General features: G+C 46.7%; 1 protein-coding gene across 1 annotated transcript; it reads left to right on the plus strand.

The window, feature by feature from the left end:
* Window positions 1–2,723: 2,723 nt before the first annotated feature.
* LOC120638722 (vomeronasal type-2 receptor 26-like) lies at window positions 2,724–16,743 on the plus strand. The gene is made up of 9 exons (XM_039913685.1): window positions 2,724–2,837; window positions 3,169–3,203; window positions 3,944–4,235; window positions 9,796–10,581; window positions 12,951–13,178; window positions 14,203–14,212; window positions 14,718–14,806; window positions 15,052–15,175; window positions 15,834–16,743. The coding sequence occupies exons 1-9, from the start codon at window positions 2,724–2,726 to the stop codon at window positions 16,727–16,729; spliced, it is 2,574 nt and encodes an 857-aa protein (XP_039769619.1). The 3' UTR covers window positions 16,730–16,743.
* The last annotated feature ends 1,406 nt before the right edge of the window (window positions 16,744–18,149 follow it).

The following is an 18,149-nucleotide window of genomic DNA, read 5'->3' on the forward strand; positions in this document are numbered from 1 at the left end:
AGAAACATTTGAGATGATTTGTATGGTATTTAGAAATTTCTTCCTGTTCTAAGTGTTGGGGTAGATACAAGTTGTTGGGGTAGATACATGGAGAAGTGTGTACAACTGTTGGGTATGAACAAGTGTTGGGGTAGATACATGGAGAAGCAGCATGGCTCAGTGGAAAGAGCCCGGACCTAGGAGTCAGAGGTCAGGGCTTCAAATCCTGGCTCTGCCACTTGTCAGCTGTTTGACTGTGGGCAAGTCACTTAACTTCTCTGTGCCTCAGTTACTTCATCTGTAAAAGGGGGATTAAAACTGTAAGCCTCACATGGGACAACCTGATTACTCTTTATCCACCCCGGTGCTTAGAACAGTGCTCTGCACATAGTAAGTGCTTAACAAATACCAAAAAAAAAAGTTAATAAGGTTGGATACAGGCCCTGTCCCACATATGCCTCACAGTCTTATTCCCCATTTTACAGATTGAGACACCCGAGGAACAGAGAGGTGAAGTGACTTGCCCAAGGTTACACAGCACAGAAGTGGTAGAGCAAGGATTAGATTTCATTCATTCAGTCAGTTACATTTATTGAGCGCTTACTGTGTGCAAGTGCACTGTACTAAGCACTTGAAAAGTACAATTCGGCAACAGAGACAATTCCCGCATACAACAGGCTCACAATCTAGAAGGGGCGAGACAAAAAATAAACAAAACAAAGCAAGAAAACAGGAAATCAATACCATCAATTTAAATAAATAGAATTATAGATGTATACACATTAATAAAAAAATAGAATAATAAATATGTACCTATACACACAGATCCTTTTGAATCCCAGGCTCTTGCTCTGTCCACTAAGCCATGCTGCTGCTTTAATTCAACAATTGACATGAGTAACAGCAGTACACTTAAGTTTTGTGGGGAAAATGATGTCACTTGATCTTCCAGGGGATAAACCTACTTGTAGCTGGAATTAACTTCTCCCACATGTCCATGCCCCACATAGGACTTACATTCTTAATTCCCATTTTACAAATGAAGTAACTGAGGCACAGAGAAGTGAAGTGACTTGCCAAAGGTCACACAGAACACACGTGGCAGAGCTGGGATTAGATCCCAGGTCTTTCTGACTCCCAAGCCTGTCCTCTATTCACTAGGCCATACTGCTTCTCAAAATAATTGGCACAGTATCCTTGTGGTCTGAACAGATAATGACCTCAACAAATGGGGATGGCAAGGATCCCCTGGGTCTTGATTCCCCTTTTTTAAACCACGTGCAAGTGGAGACTTTGGTCCCCAGAGTAGTGAATCTCCACCAACTATGAGCAATTGGAGGTTGGCTTTTGTATCCCAAATTGCACTGCATTGCCCTCATGGACACTGACGCTGACCTGTCACTTTTCTGGCCATCTGCTCAACTGAACGAGGTTTCCCTGCAGGTTCTCCAACCGGCCTAGCAGGTCAAACCAAGCAGCAGTTGATGCCAACACCAGAAAGACCTCTCCCAGGCCTCAGCCCCTAGGATTGGGACCAAACGTTTGGTGCTGCCTTAGCAAACACATTCTGTGGGACTGTAGGATTCTGACTTTCAGGGACCTTGTGTTGGCTGATAGCCAGTCTTGACACAGAACTGCTACTTCTGGACCCAGACCTGATTCAGGGCTGCTGCCTCAGGAACCGTGAACTGAGTTTGCCCCCTGCTCCCCAGAATGTAAGGCCCACAGCCCCACAGAAAGCCATCTGGATATGGGATTCCAGAGAATGGAATCCCTCTATAGACTGTGAGCTCATTGTGGGCAGGGAATGCATTACCAACTCTGCTGTATTGTCCTCTCCTAAGTGCACTCTGCACAGAGTAAGCACTCAGGAAATGAATGCAATTGATTGATGGACTGACTGATTGACTGAGTGGACTATCAAGAGCAGCTGACATTCTGTGCACTGGTGGGCCTGCCAAAGGACATTTGTCTCTAGAGGCCCCAACTGCTTCTAAGAACCCCTTCTCTTATAGAGACTCGGTAGGCTGTGATTGCCCCTGGAGTTTCAAGGAGAGGCCAACAACCAACAGAAACTGACATCATCTTCAGGCCCTAAGGCCTGGGAGCATTTGTGTAGGATTCAGGGGAGAATAGGTGGAGCGAAAATGTCTCCTAGATCTGTGGCCTCAGAGCCAGATCCTCTCGTTATGCAGAAGGTGTGGGAGGAAATGGTGAAGATCAAAGGGTTCACACACTGGATTTGAGTATATTTACCATCCCCATGCAGTCCGTCTTGATGGAAGATGTAGCTGCTGCTCCTTGGACGTATCATGGACTGTGAGGATGGGCTGGCTCTGACCACCCACAGGGTCCCCTGCTGTGGATCCTGGGGGCAAGGGTGTGTAAGACCTATGACCAGCTTCCTCAGAACTGTTTTTCATCCTTGTCACCACTCCTAGCCACCTGCCTGATGCATGGGCTGCCAATCCTGGAGTCTCTGTGGGGACTTCCCTTGTTGTGTGAAATGGTCAAAGCACTAAGAGGTTCCCCTATTTCCAGAACAATCCCCAAGCCCCCAGTCCTTTCCACCCTGTCAAAGTTCCTGGGGACCCAGGAGAGAGGGCAATTCCTAACTGTTTTTTCTCTGGTGTTTGTGAGAAAGTTTCAGGGATGCAGGTGCGGTGCTCCAGGCAAGGATAATCCCCAGAGCCCCTTCATGGCTGATTTATTTAGTCCCAGACTGAGCTCAAGAGAAGCAAAACATGGTTTTGCCCATTCCCAACTACAGGCAAACCAAGGCATTAGACTGGAGCCATCATTCTGACAACAAGTTCAAGGCAGATGCTCATAAACCCTACCATTTCCCCCAGATCTCAGTTCGTCTGGGACAGGCTGCCCCACAGATTACTGATGGTCTCCCTGTGACGGGAGTGGAGACTGGAGTCCCGATCCTTGTGCCAGAGAAGATAAGGACTTCTGACTTCTGTCATTCTTCACAACTAATCCTAGAATAGCCTCACCTCGATGCTCTCTCTGCTTACCCTGTTCCTGCTCCTCCAATTTTCCAACTCCACCAATGGGGAAGAGAAGACATCCTGCTTACTGAACAGACAATATCCGGCCACCTATTACAGGGATGGGGACCTGGTCATCACAGGGATGTTATCTTTACAGACCTCGACTACTTTTCCTGATCCAATTTTCCAGTCTGTCAACAAGCATGAAATGGAGAACTATAACTAGTGAGTATTTTTTTCTTAGTGGTTATATTTAATTAATTTCACTAATTTCATTAATTTATGACACTTGCTAAGCACTTAGTCTATATAAAGCACTTTTCTAAACACTGGTTGGACACAATCCTTGTCTCCCATGGGGCTCACAGTCTAAGAAGGAGTGATGATATTTAATCCCCATTTTACAGATGAGGTAACTGAGAAGAGAGAAATTAAGTGACTGGCTCAAAGTCACCCAGATCTGGGTTTAAAAGCCTGGTCCTCTGACTCCCAAGCTCAGACTCTGCTGATTCTTTTGTTTTCTCTGTTTTGATGGTGATTGATGAATGGACGGGGACTGTATCCAATATTGAGTTTCTGACATCCTCCCTGAGACAGGTCCAGCTGGCACTATGAGCCTCCCAGCATCACTACGCAGTCTGGACTCTGTCTTTCCTTCTCCTCCTTCAGCTCCTGTCCCTCAGATCGTCCTTCTGGGTTTGCAGGGGACACATTTCCCTCCGCACCCTTCATTCCCTCCCTCTCCTCGTAGCCTCCAGAGCTGTGGATTAGTGCCAGGGAGGAATTGGAACTGGGTGATGCAGGAGGGGATGAAGAATGGCTGGTGCAGGTGACTGGGGGCTCCAGCCTCGATGATGCTGCCCCTGGACTTTTTACCTGATCTGCTCTCTTGGAAAGATGTGTTCCCTGGAATCTGGGTTGGGGGTACAGGGTGGAATTTGAGAGTGTACCCTGTTTCATTTCAGTTGGGTTCATAAAGACTTCCAGCACTTCCTGGCTCTGCTGTTTGCTGTGGAGGAGATCAATAAGGATCCCAGCCTTTTACCCAATGTGTCTCTGGGCTTCCATATCCATGAAATCTACCACCATGCCAATAGAGCCATGGAGGGTGCCTTGATGAGGCTGTCGGGAGTAGAACAGACTGTCCCTAACTACAGCTGTGGGAGACAGGAAAAGTCTATGGCTGTCATCGGAGGAGCCACATCTGCCCTGTCCATCGCCATGGCAACAATCCTGGGACTCTACCGGCTCCCGCAGGTAGGAGATCATTCAACCAGTCTGGCGCCTTCCCTGTTTATGTATAGAAAGACCAGATTGGAGATTTGTCTCGGGGAAAAGAGCTTCCCTTCACTACTTTCAATCCGACATTGCACAGTGAGAAGGGATGTCCCTGGGTAGGAACAGATTTTCAGACAAAACCTAGTGTCATGTGTCATTCATGGACAAGCCGGGTTCTGTGGGTTCAGCTATTGAGAAGATGAAAAGGTTCAAGGGAATTTCTGTCATACTCACTTCTATTGTTCCTTTTTGCTGGCTCCCTGAGCACTTACCATCTATTCTGCATTTTTTTCCTTTTAGAAGGGCAAAAAGAACTGATAAAAGGAAAGATGTGCGTGTGACACATAGACTCAGGGAAGTACTAAGAAGCTAGCGAAAGGGAACACAAGGTCGCTTTCTTGCACTACATTTCTGGCTTTTCATCTTCTTAATAGGGTTGCAGTGGTGTTTGTCACCAGGATCCCAGCGGGATTTCAACCCCCTCCAGAAGCCCCCATTTCCCTCCTGTCTTGACTCCTTTTAAGAACTACTGCTATGATCCACCTCCTATCCTTCCTCCCAGCCAGCTTCACCTGCTCCCTCTCCAGGAGCTCCTTTTCCTCTACGTTTCCTCATATGCAGGACTCCTGAAGTCTAAAAATACTTTTCCTTGGTCCACTATGCCCAGCACCTATTAGTCCATCTTGTCGTGCTTCCCTTCTTGTCAAGTCTCCTCGAACAAATCTTTTGCCCTGCTGCCTCCACTACCTCTCTTCTAACTCCCCTCTTGATCCATTCCCATCTGCTTTCTGCCCCTTTCCCTCCAATGATGCAGCACTCTTTAAGGCCCCTTTTCTACCCTAATAGCCCTCGACTCTTTGACAACCTTGGATTCAGTGTTCCACCACTTCCTTAAGAAATGCTATCTGTTTTGCTATTTGCTATATTTTACATGCTATAGATATGCTACATATATGCTGCATGTTATATGCTATACCTATATATATATATATATGAAATGTTATACGTCTTTCCAACATGGTCTCTCTTTGTATTGCTTCTGTTTCTCTGGAGACTCCTGCTCATTATCTTCCCTTGGCTCTTCTTCTGCTTCTTACCCTCTAACAATAGGTGTTACTAAATGCTCTTTTTTTGCTCCCCTTCTTTTTTCGCTTTGCAATTGTTTCCTATAGCTTCAGCCACCCAGTCCATGCAGTGACTCTCAAATTAGTCTCAGTGGCTCAAAATGCCCACCTCCTCTGTGATATCTTATTTCCACTTGACTCCCAGAGATCTGTGCAGAAATGCCCCACCTGTGAGGGATTGAACTGTGTGGACCATATTGCCACCAAAAGGGGAAGTATTTATTTATTTTATTGTGTGTGTGTGTGTGTGTGTGTGTGTGTGTGTAATGGGGTTAGATTTTAGGGAAGGATACTTAGGAGGAGGCAACCACTGTTGGTATAGAGGCTGGTTCTGAAAAGATGCTCTGTGTTGGGAATTGGCTCTATTTGACTCAACTGTTGGAGTGGGAAGCTTTGGGACCCTTAATTCTACAGGTGGGTCAAACCTCCCTCCACACACGGTCCTGTCTTGAGGGTTAACCTGCAGATCATCCAGCCCTAGAGAAAAGGTCTGTCTGGGACCCCACATCCAATCTGTTACCATAACCTGACGGTCTCATCTTCACAACATTTCCAAGATCCGCCCTCTTCTCTCCATCCAATGGCTACCTTGTTGGTACAATCTCTAATCATATCCTGACTGGATTACTGTGTCAGCCTCCTTTCTGATCTCCCATCCTCCTTTCTCTCCCCGCTTTAGTCCGCTTCACTCTGCTGCCCAGATTATCTTTTTATAGAAAGGGTCTGGACATATCACCCCTACCACCTCCTCAAAAATCTCCAGTGGTTGCCTATCAACCTTTACATGAAGCAAAACTCCTCACTCTTGACTTCAAAGCTCTCCCTCACCTTGACCCCTCCTACCTCACCTCCCTTCTCTCCTTCTACAGCCAAGCCCACACACTCCACTCCTCTGCTGCTAATCTCCTCGTTCTCTCCTGGCCTACTATTGATCCCTAGCCCACGTCCTACCTCTGGCCTGAAATGCCCTCGCTTTTAAACATCCACCAAACTAGCTCTCTTCTGCCCTTCAAAGCCCTACAAAGAACCCACCTCCTTCTGGAGGCCTTCCCAAACTGAGCCCCCCTTTTCCTCTGCTCCTCTTCCCCTCCCAATCACCCCTACCTCCTCCCTCTGCTCTACCCACTTCCCTGGCCCACACACTTGTGTATATTCGTACCTATTTATTATTCTATTCATTTTATTAATGATGTGGACATAGCTATATTTCTATTTATCTATTTTGATGCTATTGATGCCTGTCTACTTGTTTTGTTTTGTTGTCATCTCTCCCTTCTAGACTGTGAACCCATTTTTGGATAGGGATTGTCTCTATCCTTGGCCAAATTGTACTTTCCAAGTGCTTAATACAGTGCTCTGCACACAGTAAGCACTCAATAAATATGAATGAATGAATGAATGAACGAATGAACGAACGAATGTCATCCCTGGAGCATCCATTTCAAGAAGAATAAAACTGAACTCTTAATTTTCCCTCCCAAAATCCATCCTTCTGCCTATGTTTCCTATCAGGGCTGATGACACCACTGTTCTCCCTGTCACCAAGACCCTCAGTCCTGGGATGAGCTTTGATTCCTTGCTCTCTTTCATCTCTCACATTCTGGCCTGTTGGTATAGGCTGCTGGTTTTTCTTTCACAACATTTCCCCAGACCTGCTGCTCCCTTTCCATTCAAAAGGCCATCCTGGTCCAGCCATCTGTCATTCCCTATATCAACTTCTCAATGATCTCCCTATCTGTAAATAATTTTGCTTTAATCTCTTCTGTTAGCCAAGTGCAGCACCCGTTCTTGTCAGTATCACTGCTCCTTCATGCCATCACTGGAACCTGGCTCAACCCAGATGGCACTGTCTCCTCTGCTGCTCCCTCTAGAGAGGACCTCATTTTCTCCCCATCCCCAGGCTCACAGGGAAAGGGCAAGGATTCTGTTTCCTTCTCACTACCCAGTGCCACTTTTCCCCATTTCAATGCCCCCATCACTCTCTTTCCCTTCCTTTGAAGCCAAATCATCTGCCTCTACCACCCAAAGCAGTTACTACCACCCAAAGCAGTTACTATTGCTAGGCCCCACTACCAACTTTCTGAACCATTTTGGTACATTTTGCTGATTTGGTCTCCCTTTCTCCATCTCTACATTAATCCATGGCAACTTCAATATCCATTTGGATGTTCCCAATGATCCTTCTGCTGTCTGCTTCCTCTCACTCCTCCAATCAACTTACCTCTTGCTCCACCCCACCTTACCCAATCACCAGTTTGGACAAACACTCAATTTCATCCTAACTACTGATTGTACAATCCTCAGCCTCACCAACTCTAGCTTCACCAATTCCAAAATTCCTCAATCGTAAAAATTACTAATAATTGTGGTATGTGTTATGCAATTACTATAGGCCAAATGTTGTACTAAATCCTGGGTTGGTACAGGATGATCAGTTCCCACAAAGGTTCACAATCCAGGACATGGAGAAAACAGGTTTTTTGAACCCCCTGTTGGAGCTGAGTTCCAGAGAAGTTGAGAAACTTGCCCAATAACTAGGAGCTGAGATTAGAACCCAAGGCTTCTGCCTCCCAGGCCCGTGCTCTTTCCAAGAGACCACACTCTATTCAACCACAGCCTCCTCATCTGACCTCTGTCCCCTTCATCCCCCACCAAGGAAATCTGTGCTGTTTCCCCATAGAAGCTTTTCGTCTTTTAATCTCCAACAGTTTTCTCAAATTATCTTGCCCCATTTGGTCTGTATACCCAAACTACCTACCCTTGATGCACAAATCAACATCCTCAACACTACTCTCTCAATTTAACTCAACTTCCTGTCTCCCCTATCCTTTCGCCAATCTCATACCACTAACCAAAAGCACTGGATTACCTCTAAAGCACTGGACATGTCATGGAGTGGTGCTGGCAAAAATCCTGACATCAGGCTGACCTAATTCATGTCAAATGCATCATTTCCGGCTCTAACCTGCCCTCTCCCCTGCCCAACAACAATACTGTTCATTGCTAATTGACTCCCATGCCCATTGCCTTCACCAGCTCTCAGGGTTTCAAGTATCGTCTCTATGCAGATGATTCCCAAATCTACATCTCCATGCCTGATCTCTCTCCTTCTCTCTGGTTCATATTTCCTCCTGCCTTCAGGACTGCTCTACCTGAATGCCCCACTGACACCTCAAAATTATTATGTCCCAAACAAAGCTCCTCCTTTTCCCACACAAGCTCTGTGCTCCCAATAACTTTTCCATCACTCTAGACAGGACACCATCCTCCCTGTCTTGCAAGCACATAACCTTGGCATTATCCTTGACATTAAAACTATGTATATTCAATCTGTCAACAAATCCAAGCGGTTCTTCCTTCACAACATCGCTAAAATCTGCCCTTCCCTCTCCAGCCAAACTGCTACTCTGGTGATTCAAGCACTTACCCTATTCATCCCTGACTACTTCATCCTGACTTCAGCTTACTTGCTGGCCTGCCTGTCCCTTGTCTCTGTCCACTTCAGTCCGTACTTCACTCTGCTTCCTGAATCACTGTTCTCAAAAAACCTTTCAGTCCAGGTTTCCCTGCTCCTCAAAGAATCTCTAGTGACTGGCCATCCACCTCCTGATCAAACAGAAACTCCTTAAGATAAAATTCAGTGCACCCAATCACCTTGCCCCTTCCTATCTTAGCTTGCTGGCTTCCTAGTACAACCCAGTCCATAAGCATCGATCCTCTAATGCCAATCTAATCACTATACCTTGATCACATCCATCTTCCTCCTGATCCCGTGCCCTCATCCTGCCTCTGGCCTCGGAACTCTCAACCTTTTCATATCAGTCAGACAATCACTTTCCCCACCTTCAAAGGCTTATTGAAATCAAATCTCTTTCATTCATTCATTCATTCAATAGTATTTATTGAGCACTTACTATGTGCAGAGTATTGTATTAAGTGCTTGAATGTACAATTTGGCAACAGATATAGATAATCCCTGCCCAATGATGGGCTCACAGTCTAATCACAGATTAAACCCTTATTTTCCCTTCTCCCTACCCCTTCTGACTGGCCCTGTACACTTTATCGAACCTACTTTCATACCCACAGCACTTATGTCCCTATACATAATTTACTTTAATGTCTGCCTCTACCTCTTGTCTATTATCTCCCTGTTGGCAGGGAACGTGCTTACCAGTCCTATTATATTGTACTCTCCAAAGTACTTAGTATAGTACTCTGCTCACAGTAAACTCTCAATAAATATGACTGACTGTTTAAAATCTCTTTGAGGGTAGGTGCTGTGTTTTTGTCTTGATTACCCTTTACCAACTGGTAAGAACAGCATTCTTCCCAAAGCAGGAGCTAAGTAAACACTTTTGACGAATTTGCCATGTTTTCACACCTCCCATTGAGATCTGTTGTTTTCTACCCAGATCACCTATGGCCCATTTGATCCAGTACTGAGCGACAAGATCCGATTTCCATCTCTCTATCAGGTGGCCCCCAGGATTTCCTCTCTGCCCCGGATGATGGTCCAGTTAATGGTGCATTTTGGCTGGACCTGGGTGGGGCTGGTGGTGTCAGATGATATGAGAGGAGAGAGTTTCCTTTTAAACGTGACAGGGGAGATGGTCAGGAATGGTGTCTGTGCAGCCTTTACCGAGAAGATCCCCAGTGGCAGGTTCAACACTTATAAAATTCTGAATTTCTATGCCAGGATCATGGCTTCATCAACCAATGTGATAGCTGCCTATGGGGATGCAGAGTTCCTAAACCTTCTTAGAGCTGTGATAGAGTGGTTTGGACTGTCCAAGATGGTTTTGATCACCACCTATCACTGGGATTTTACTTTGAGCATGATGCATGAACCAAATAATAATCATTTTCATGGGACTTTGACTATGGCAAACTTTGCTAAAGAAGTCCCCGGTTTCAGGGATTTTTTACGGACCATTAGACCAGCAAAATATCCAGACAACATTATTCTGAAGAAATTCTGGGAGTCTGCCTTTGACTGTGCTCTTTCGTTTTCTGAAATCTTTGGAAGAAAATGCTCAGAAAATGCTTCCTTGGAGATGCTACCTATGCACTATTTTTCCCTAATGATGTCTGCCCCGAGTTACAGTGTTTACAATGCTGTGTATGCTGTGGCACATGGTTTCCAGGAGTTGCTCCTGTCCAGATCAGATGTGAAGTCTTGGGGAAACAAGAATCGTCTGGTACCTCCTTCATGGCAGGTAATATTCCCCCACTCAACCAGGGAGTAGCACGATCAATCAGTTAATCAATAGTGTTTATTGAGAGCTTACTGTATGCAAAACACAGTCCTGAGAACTCAGAAGAATATATTATAAGGACTTGGTAGACACATTTCCTGTCCACAAGGAACTTTTAGTCTAGAGGTCCCAAGAGGAAGACCCTGCTGAAGTTTGGAGATTAGAGGGCCTGATGGAAACTTACAACTTCAAAGAAGCTTCCTCTGTCATTCTCTGATATGGGTTCAAAGCCCGAGTCCTAGAAATCAGTGCAGTGAAATGCAATTGAAGGTAAGAAAGAGAAGGAACACTACTCTAGTGCAAGAAACCTTTCCTGGGCACATGGTTAAATGGTAACTGAGGTAACAAACAAAAATTGGTTTGTTTAAATCATAGTCATTGGTATATCAGACGGCCCAGTCATACATATCCTGGCAAAAAAAGGAAGATGTAAATCAATCCACAAAACAGTGCTTGTGTGGCAAGCACTGTACTAATCCAACACAAATTCACTTGTATCTTCACCCAGCACTTAGTACAGTGCCTGACACATAGTAAGCACTTAACAATTGCCATTATTACAATTATTATTATTATTACTTGCCCTAGGTCACACTGCAGTCAAGTGGTAGAGTTGGAATTGGAGCCCAGGTCCTACGACTCATAGGCCAATGCCCTATTCACTAAGTGATGCTGTTTCTCACTCATCACCTAGGAGATGTTTGGCCATCAAACGTACAGTACAACAGAGTTGGTAGACCTATTCCCTATTCATAATGAATTTTTAATTCATATATATTAATAATCACAATACTGATTTAGGATGTGGTTCATCCACTGCAGGGAAAAGAGAACATAGTGCTAGTTACTGCAAATGTTAAACTTAACAACACAAGGGACAGTCTTTTTGGCTGACACTGTGCATCCCAGATCAGACTTTTCAGCCACTGATAAACTCAGAGGTGACTATTGCCATCAGTGCTGCCTTCTTCAAACATGAAGGAAAACCTATATACACTGGAATAAGTAATGCTATTCCACTAGGGATGTCGGGGATTGGGGGGTGGTCACAGAGTGCAGTGCTGTGTATCACCATGCACATCATCATGATCCTCAGCATCTGTCTTCCTCCTCTCTTCTGGGTATAGCTCCCCATTCCCCATCTCCACAAACTAACTGTTGAGTGAAAGGGGTCAGCAGGGCCACTGGTCCTAGGGTGAGGCACCCCCAACTGTCAGACAGACATGTCCCTACCTTCCCTCCTCTTTGTCTATGTATGGATGAGATGGAGAATAGTCCCAGGGTCACCTTCTGTGATCTCCCTTTCATGCTGGGAAAGAGAGAGAGAGACTGAGAGACAAAGAGACAGAGAAAGAGAGAGAGAGACTGAGAGACAAAGAGACAGAGAAAGAGAGGGAGAGAGGGAGAGCAGGAGAGAGACTTCCCTGATTCCTGAGCTGGGTGACTGATGCCAGGGGGAGGGCAGGGGATCTGAAGAAGCAGGGCCGTCAGTAGGGCCAAAGGTGAGGGAGCAGAAGTCTCCTCCCTGTGGTACAACTGTTCCCAGTCTCCAAATCTCCCCCTTTCTGTCCCAGTGGCAGTTTTCTTAGGAAGTTGTGATGATAATGATAATAATACTGATGGTGGTATTTGCTAAGTGCTTACTAGCTACCACCACTGCTGTGAACACTGGGGTCAGTGGGAGACTCAGTCCTTGCTGCACATGGGGGCCCATAGTTTAAGAGAGGGGGGGAAACGATATTGAATCTCCATGTTACAGATGAGGAAATTGTGACCCAGGGAAGTTAAATGACCTGGAGAAGCAGCAAGGTTTAGTGGATGGAGTATGGGCCTGGGAGTCAGAAGGTCATTAGTTCTAATTGTGTCTCCAACCATTTGTTTTCTGTGTGACTTCGGGCATGTCATTTTACTTTTCTCTTCCTTAGTTACCTCATCTGTAAAATGGGGATTGAAGCTGTGAGCCCCACGTGGGACAGAGATTATCTCAAACCTGATTTTCTTGTATCCCCCCAGCAGTGTTAAGTACACTGCCTGACACACAGTAAGTGCTTAACAAAAATCACAATTATTATTATTATCATTACATCCCCTAGGTCATATAGCAGGCAAGGGGTAGAGATGGGATTGAAACCCAGGTCCCACAAATTATAGGCCCATGCCATTTCTACTAAGCCATGCTGTTTCTCACTCGTCACAAAGGAGATGTTTGGCCATCCAACTCCAATTTCTCTGCGTGACCATCTACCCCACTGCTGCTGGTCTCACCTCCATTAGGGGCAGGAGTCTCCAGAATTTCCTTTTATGTATTTCAGTTCCATGAGTTTCTGAGAAATGTCCAGTTTGACAACCCTGCCGGACAACTGGTGATTCTGGATGAGAACAGCAGATCTTCTGCAAAATTTGACGTTTTGAACTTTGTGATCTTTCCCAATGGAACTGGTGAATTTGTGAAAGTTGGGGAGGTGGACCCCCAGGCAACTCCCAACCAATATGTCAGCATCAATGAGGCAATGATCGTGTGGCCTGGGGAAGCCTCTCAGGTAAGCAACCATTAAGAATTGCTGGCTGTCCTGGGGTGATTATCCAAAACTTCTAGTAGTGATTGTATTGATGGAGTGCTTACTGTGTCACAGCACTGTACCTAGACTTTAGAATGTAAGCTCACTGTGGGCAGGGATTGTTTCTCTTTATTATTCTATTGTACTATCCCAATGGCTCAGTACAGTGTTCTGCACACAGTGGCACTCAATAAAAATGATTGAATGTATGAATGAATGAATACCTAGGGCTGAAAGAATACTTAGGTGGCAATGAGACACTGACCTTGGTCTTCAAGGGGAGCATAAACCGATACTATAAGGGTAAAGGGGATTGCAGCCATTCATTCATTCATTCATTCAATCATATTTATTGAAAACGTACTGTGTGCAGAGCACTGTACTAAGCACTTGGAAAGTACAATTTGGCAACAAATAGAGACAGTCCCTACTCAACAACAGGCTCACAATCTATGGTGTGGTGGTGGGGGGAACAGAAAACAAAACTAAACAAAACAAGTAGATAGGCATCAATAGCATGAATATAAATAAATAGAATTATAGATATATATGCAGCCATAATATAAATAGAATAATAAATATGTACATATATAAACAAGAGCTGTGGGGCAGGGAGAGGGGTAAAGCAGAGGGAGAGAGTCTGGGTGATGGGGAAGGGAGGAAGAGCTGAATAAAAGCAGGGTTCAGTCTGGGAAGACCTCCTGGAGGAGGTGAGCTTTCAGTAGGGCTTTAAAGGGTGCTAGCACTAAAACAACCCCAAAGTGGTGGTGTCTGGTGATCCTATCAATATGCCCAATCCCTAGGTGAAGGGGTTGAACTACGATCCAAAGGTGGTGCTGCCTCCTCTCATATTTACCTATCTATCATATGATGCCATGTGATACCATCCTAGTGACCTCCTCCAAGATTGCTCCCTGCCCTAGAAGGGCATGGAGTCCTGGGTGTAGCATGGCAGTCCAGAAGGGGGCATTCTGACGGAGCTTGACTGCAGCTTAAATCCCTGCAGCAAGGCATGGGTATATCCTGGTGGGAGCTGGGGTCCTGGGGTCCTGAAGAAGGAAGCAGCAGTTACTGGTGGCTTCATTTAGTTATCTGAGTTGAGTTATCTGGGTTGAGATCAGTAGGGATTGGCTCCTTTGGTTTAGAGGTCATGAGGAGAGAGCCCTGACCTGACATGGCTCTCCCTGGTCATCTGCATGGGCTGGAGCTGGTGATGGGTCAGTCACCCTGGCCTCAGGGCCACCCAGGGAATGTGATCCCCACATAGTCACTGTGAGATCATGTAGTGGTGGTCACGGCAACTGAGTTTGGTAAACTGGGGTTCTCAGAGTTAAGGAAGGGGTATGGACACAGCAGGAGGCAGAAAGCAATTTCCCCAGTGAGAATTCCTGCTGCGCAATGTCAGTCCCATGGAAGTCCACAGAAAAATGAAAATACTTCAACATTCTTCTATTCAGAACTTTACACCTTCCCAGGATGGTTTCTCAGACACATGTTTCTGGATCCAATACAGAATTTAAGGTTTTAGAGGTTTTAGGGGGGAAGAAACCTCGCAGCAGTCAGCAAGGGTGAGAGGAGGAAGGGATGCCTGGATATCATTCTTGACCCAGGTCAGAAATAGGATTGGGTCCCTCTGGCACCCTGCAGGTCCAGACTCTGAGCAGGGAGGAGTAAGGGGATGTGGGGGGGCAGTGAAGAGGGGGCCTTCTATAGCCCAGACCTTGTTGGAACTCAGACCTATAGGAGACCTTGTTGGGAGGCCTTTGGGTGGGATGGTCCCAGGATCAACCAAGCGGGTTTGGGGCTTTGGAGCTCCACCCTCACTGTCGTTGTCCTCTGTCTGGGAAAAGTTCAGGCTCCACAGTCACGGTGCAGCAGGAGCTGTGGACCCGGCTTCAGAAAACGTGCCCAGCAGGGGGAGGCCTTCTGCTGCTATTTTTGTGTCCAGTGCTCGGAGGGGGAGATTTCCAATGAGACAGGTAGGTGTGTGTAGAGACCCATCTTCTTGCATGACCTAGCATATGCTCCTGAAGGGGTCTCACTGCCCCACAGCCTGTGGGCATGAGCCAGATCATGACAGACCCAAAACGTGGTGAGACAGAGACAACCAGTGGTAAAGTCCAAGGGGCAGACCAAAGATGGGCACACCTAATGTCAGACACAGATGTTCTGGTGTTTTACTAATCGGCTTCCTGTCTACGGACTGGGGTGACTGCAAGCTGAGGGCAAGATATGGAAAAATACAGTTTTGGCACTGGGCCAGCAGGCTGGGAGATGAGTCAAATTTGAGGGAGAGGTAAAAATCCCAGCCAGGGCTATGACACTGACAGGGGAGGAAAATGTGTGTTGCAGGGGGCTGTGAGATTCTGTTCCTTCCTCTTTCCCTCCCTCTTTAAGGCACTCGATATTCACCCCACCCTCAACCCCTCAGCACTTACATGCATATCCATCATTTATCAATTTACTTATTTTACAGTCTGTCTCCTTTTTCATACTATGAACTCCTAGGCCAGGAATATGTCTACCCATGCTGTTGAATTGTACTCCTCCAATCACTTAGTATATCATTCTGCATACAGTAAGTGCTCAATAAATACTAGGGATTAATTGATTGGTTGAATGATTCTTTCCTTTCAGATGCGGAACAGTGTGTGAAGTGTCCCGAAGATCAATATCCAAACATTGCGAGAGATGGCTGTCTCCACAAAGTGGTGACTTTCCTGTCCCCCAAAGAACCTCTGGGGCTGATCCTGGTCTGCACGTCTCTCTCCTTCTGTCTTCTCACAGCCCTGATTTTAGGGGTCTTCATTAAGTACCGAGACACCCCCATAGTCCGAGCCAATAACCGCAATCTCAGCTACACCCTCCTCATATCCCTCAAGCTCTGTTTCCTCTGCGCCCTGATCTTCATCGGCCAACCCACCCCAGCCTCCTGCCTCCTCCGACAAACATCTTTTGGTGTTGTGTTCACCGTGGCCATCTCCTCTATCTTGGCCAAAACTGTCACTGTGGTTCTGGCCTTCAGGGCCACAAGCTTGGGGAGCAACATCAGAGGGTGGGTGGGGACCAGAACCTCGACTTCAATAGTCCTGTCCTGCTCCCTGGTCCAGGTGCTCATCTGTGTGATCTGGCTGGGCACCGCTCCCCCATTCCCAGAGATGAACACACGCTCTGAGCCTGGACTTATTATCATCGAGTGTAATGAGGGCTCTGTGACTGCCTTCTACTGTGTCCTGGGCTATCTGGGCTCTCTAGCCCTGGTGAGCTTCACTGTGGCTTTTCTGGTCAGGAAGCTGCCTGACAGCTTCAACGAGGCCAAGTTTATCACGTTTGGCATGCTGGTGTTCTGCAGCGTCTGGGCTTCCTTCCTCCCCGCATACCAGAGCACCAAGGGAAAGGCCACGGTGGCCGCGGAGATCTTCTCCATCCTGACCTCCAGTGCCGGGGTTCTTAGCTGCATCTTCATCCCCAAGTGCTACGTGATCCTGGTGCAACCTGACAGGAACACCCGGGAGTGTTTGAAGAGGAAATGAACATTGGGACACTAGTTCAAGGTTGTTGTTTTAATTGCTTATCATTTTTCTCCACCCCATTTTTCCTTTAATAGCAGGACATAGAGAAAGAAAAATCCTGTCAGGGCCATCCAAAATAGATTTAGTTGACCAATCCTAATCAGAGGTCAGGCCTAGATGCTCCGATGGATACTGGAATGTTTGTCCCACGGTCTCCTGGGCTCTTCCCTTCTCCAGGCTGGTCTCTTACAGAAACTGCTTATTTATTCTGTTGATTGTGCTGGAGGCCACCACAGGCTGAGCCCGAGTGATCTCTAGTGCAGTGGAGTAGCTGCTCTGGACACACAATTCCAAGGGTATTTGACAATTGTCTACGCTGGAAAGGGTGAGGTGGGTATGATGGAGAAACTCATTCAAGTTCCTGCTTAGAGCTGGGGGAGGTGTGCTTTCCAGCTTGGATACCTAACGGAGAGGTGGGACAGAAACAGGGGACAAAGGCTGCCCCCTCATATTAATAATGTTGGTATTTGTTAAGTGCTTACTATGTGCCGAGCACTGTTCTAAGCGCTGGGATAGACACAGGGGAATCAGGTTGTCCCACGTGGGGCTCACAGTCTTAATCCCTATTTTACAGATGAGGGAACTGAGGCACAGAGAAGTTAAGTGACTTGCCCACAGTCACACAGCTGACAAGTGGCAGAGCTGGGATTCGAACTCATGAGTCCTGACTCCAAAGCCCATGCACTTTCCACTGAGCCACGCTGCTTCTCCATATTCTCATATTCTCCATATTCTCTCATATTCTCTTCCAGGGTAGGTGGGACAGAAATAGGAGGACAAAACCTGCTCCCCACATCCCCCTCCCTGTAGGTGAATTCTGGAAGAAGTCTGGTCTGCCTCAGCTTGGCCTCTGGGTTCAGGGAATTTAGGGAGGAGGAGTTGAGAGTCTTTCTTCCCCTCCCTCTGGCTCAAGGGCACTGGGGAGCAGGGCTGAGGTCCCATGCTTTCCCCAGCTGGAGTTCTGGGAGTCAGGATCAGAACTTTCCCTTGGCAGCCCGGGCTCATGTACAAGGATAGACCCTTAGTCTCCCTGCGGAAGGTCATTTGGCTCCATTCGATTCTGGTAGTTGACCATAATCCCCTGGATTGTGCCTTTTCCTGTCGTACTCCATTTCCTAGAGACCTCCTCTGTGAACTGAACTCACCTCTATAGTAGTTGACTGTATGGCCATTTGCCACTTCAATAGGGTTTTAGAATCAGTGGTGCAGCCTGGTGGGTTCTGTAAAGAGTAAACCACTGGGCTAAAGTGTGTCTGGGGCAAGCCTGGGGCAGCGGATGAGGGAGGAGACAAAGGGGATCAGGTCTCTGGTTTGGGAAGGTGGAGACCCTGCTTAGTGAGACCGAGCTCTCAGGATGAAGAAGAAAGGCATCAACCCTCAA

This window comes from Ornithorhynchus anatinus, chromosome 12, assembly GCF_004115215.2.
Source record: "Ornithorhynchus anatinus isolate Pmale09 chromosome 12, mOrnAna1.pri.v4, whole genome shotgun sequence".
In the NCBI taxonomy this organism is placed as follows: domain Eukaryota; kingdom Metazoa; phylum Chordata; class Mammalia; order Monotremata; family Ornithorhynchidae; genus Ornithorhynchus; species Ornithorhynchus anatinus.

Excerpts from the sequence above, each read along its gene's own strand:
- LOC120638722 (XM_039913685.1), top strand. The coding sequence starts at position 2,724 with ATGGTTTTGCCCATTCCCAACTACAGGCAAACCAAGGCATTAGACTGG. Across the intron at positions 3,204-3,943 it reads GAAATGGAGAACTATAACTA|TTGGGTTCATAAAGACTTCC; the intron begins GTGAGTATTTTT and ends GTTTCATTTCAG. Across the intron at positions 4,236-9,795 it reads GACTCTACCGGCTCCCGCAG|ATCACCTATGGCCCATTTGA; the intron begins GTAGGAGATCAT and ends TTTTCTACCCAG.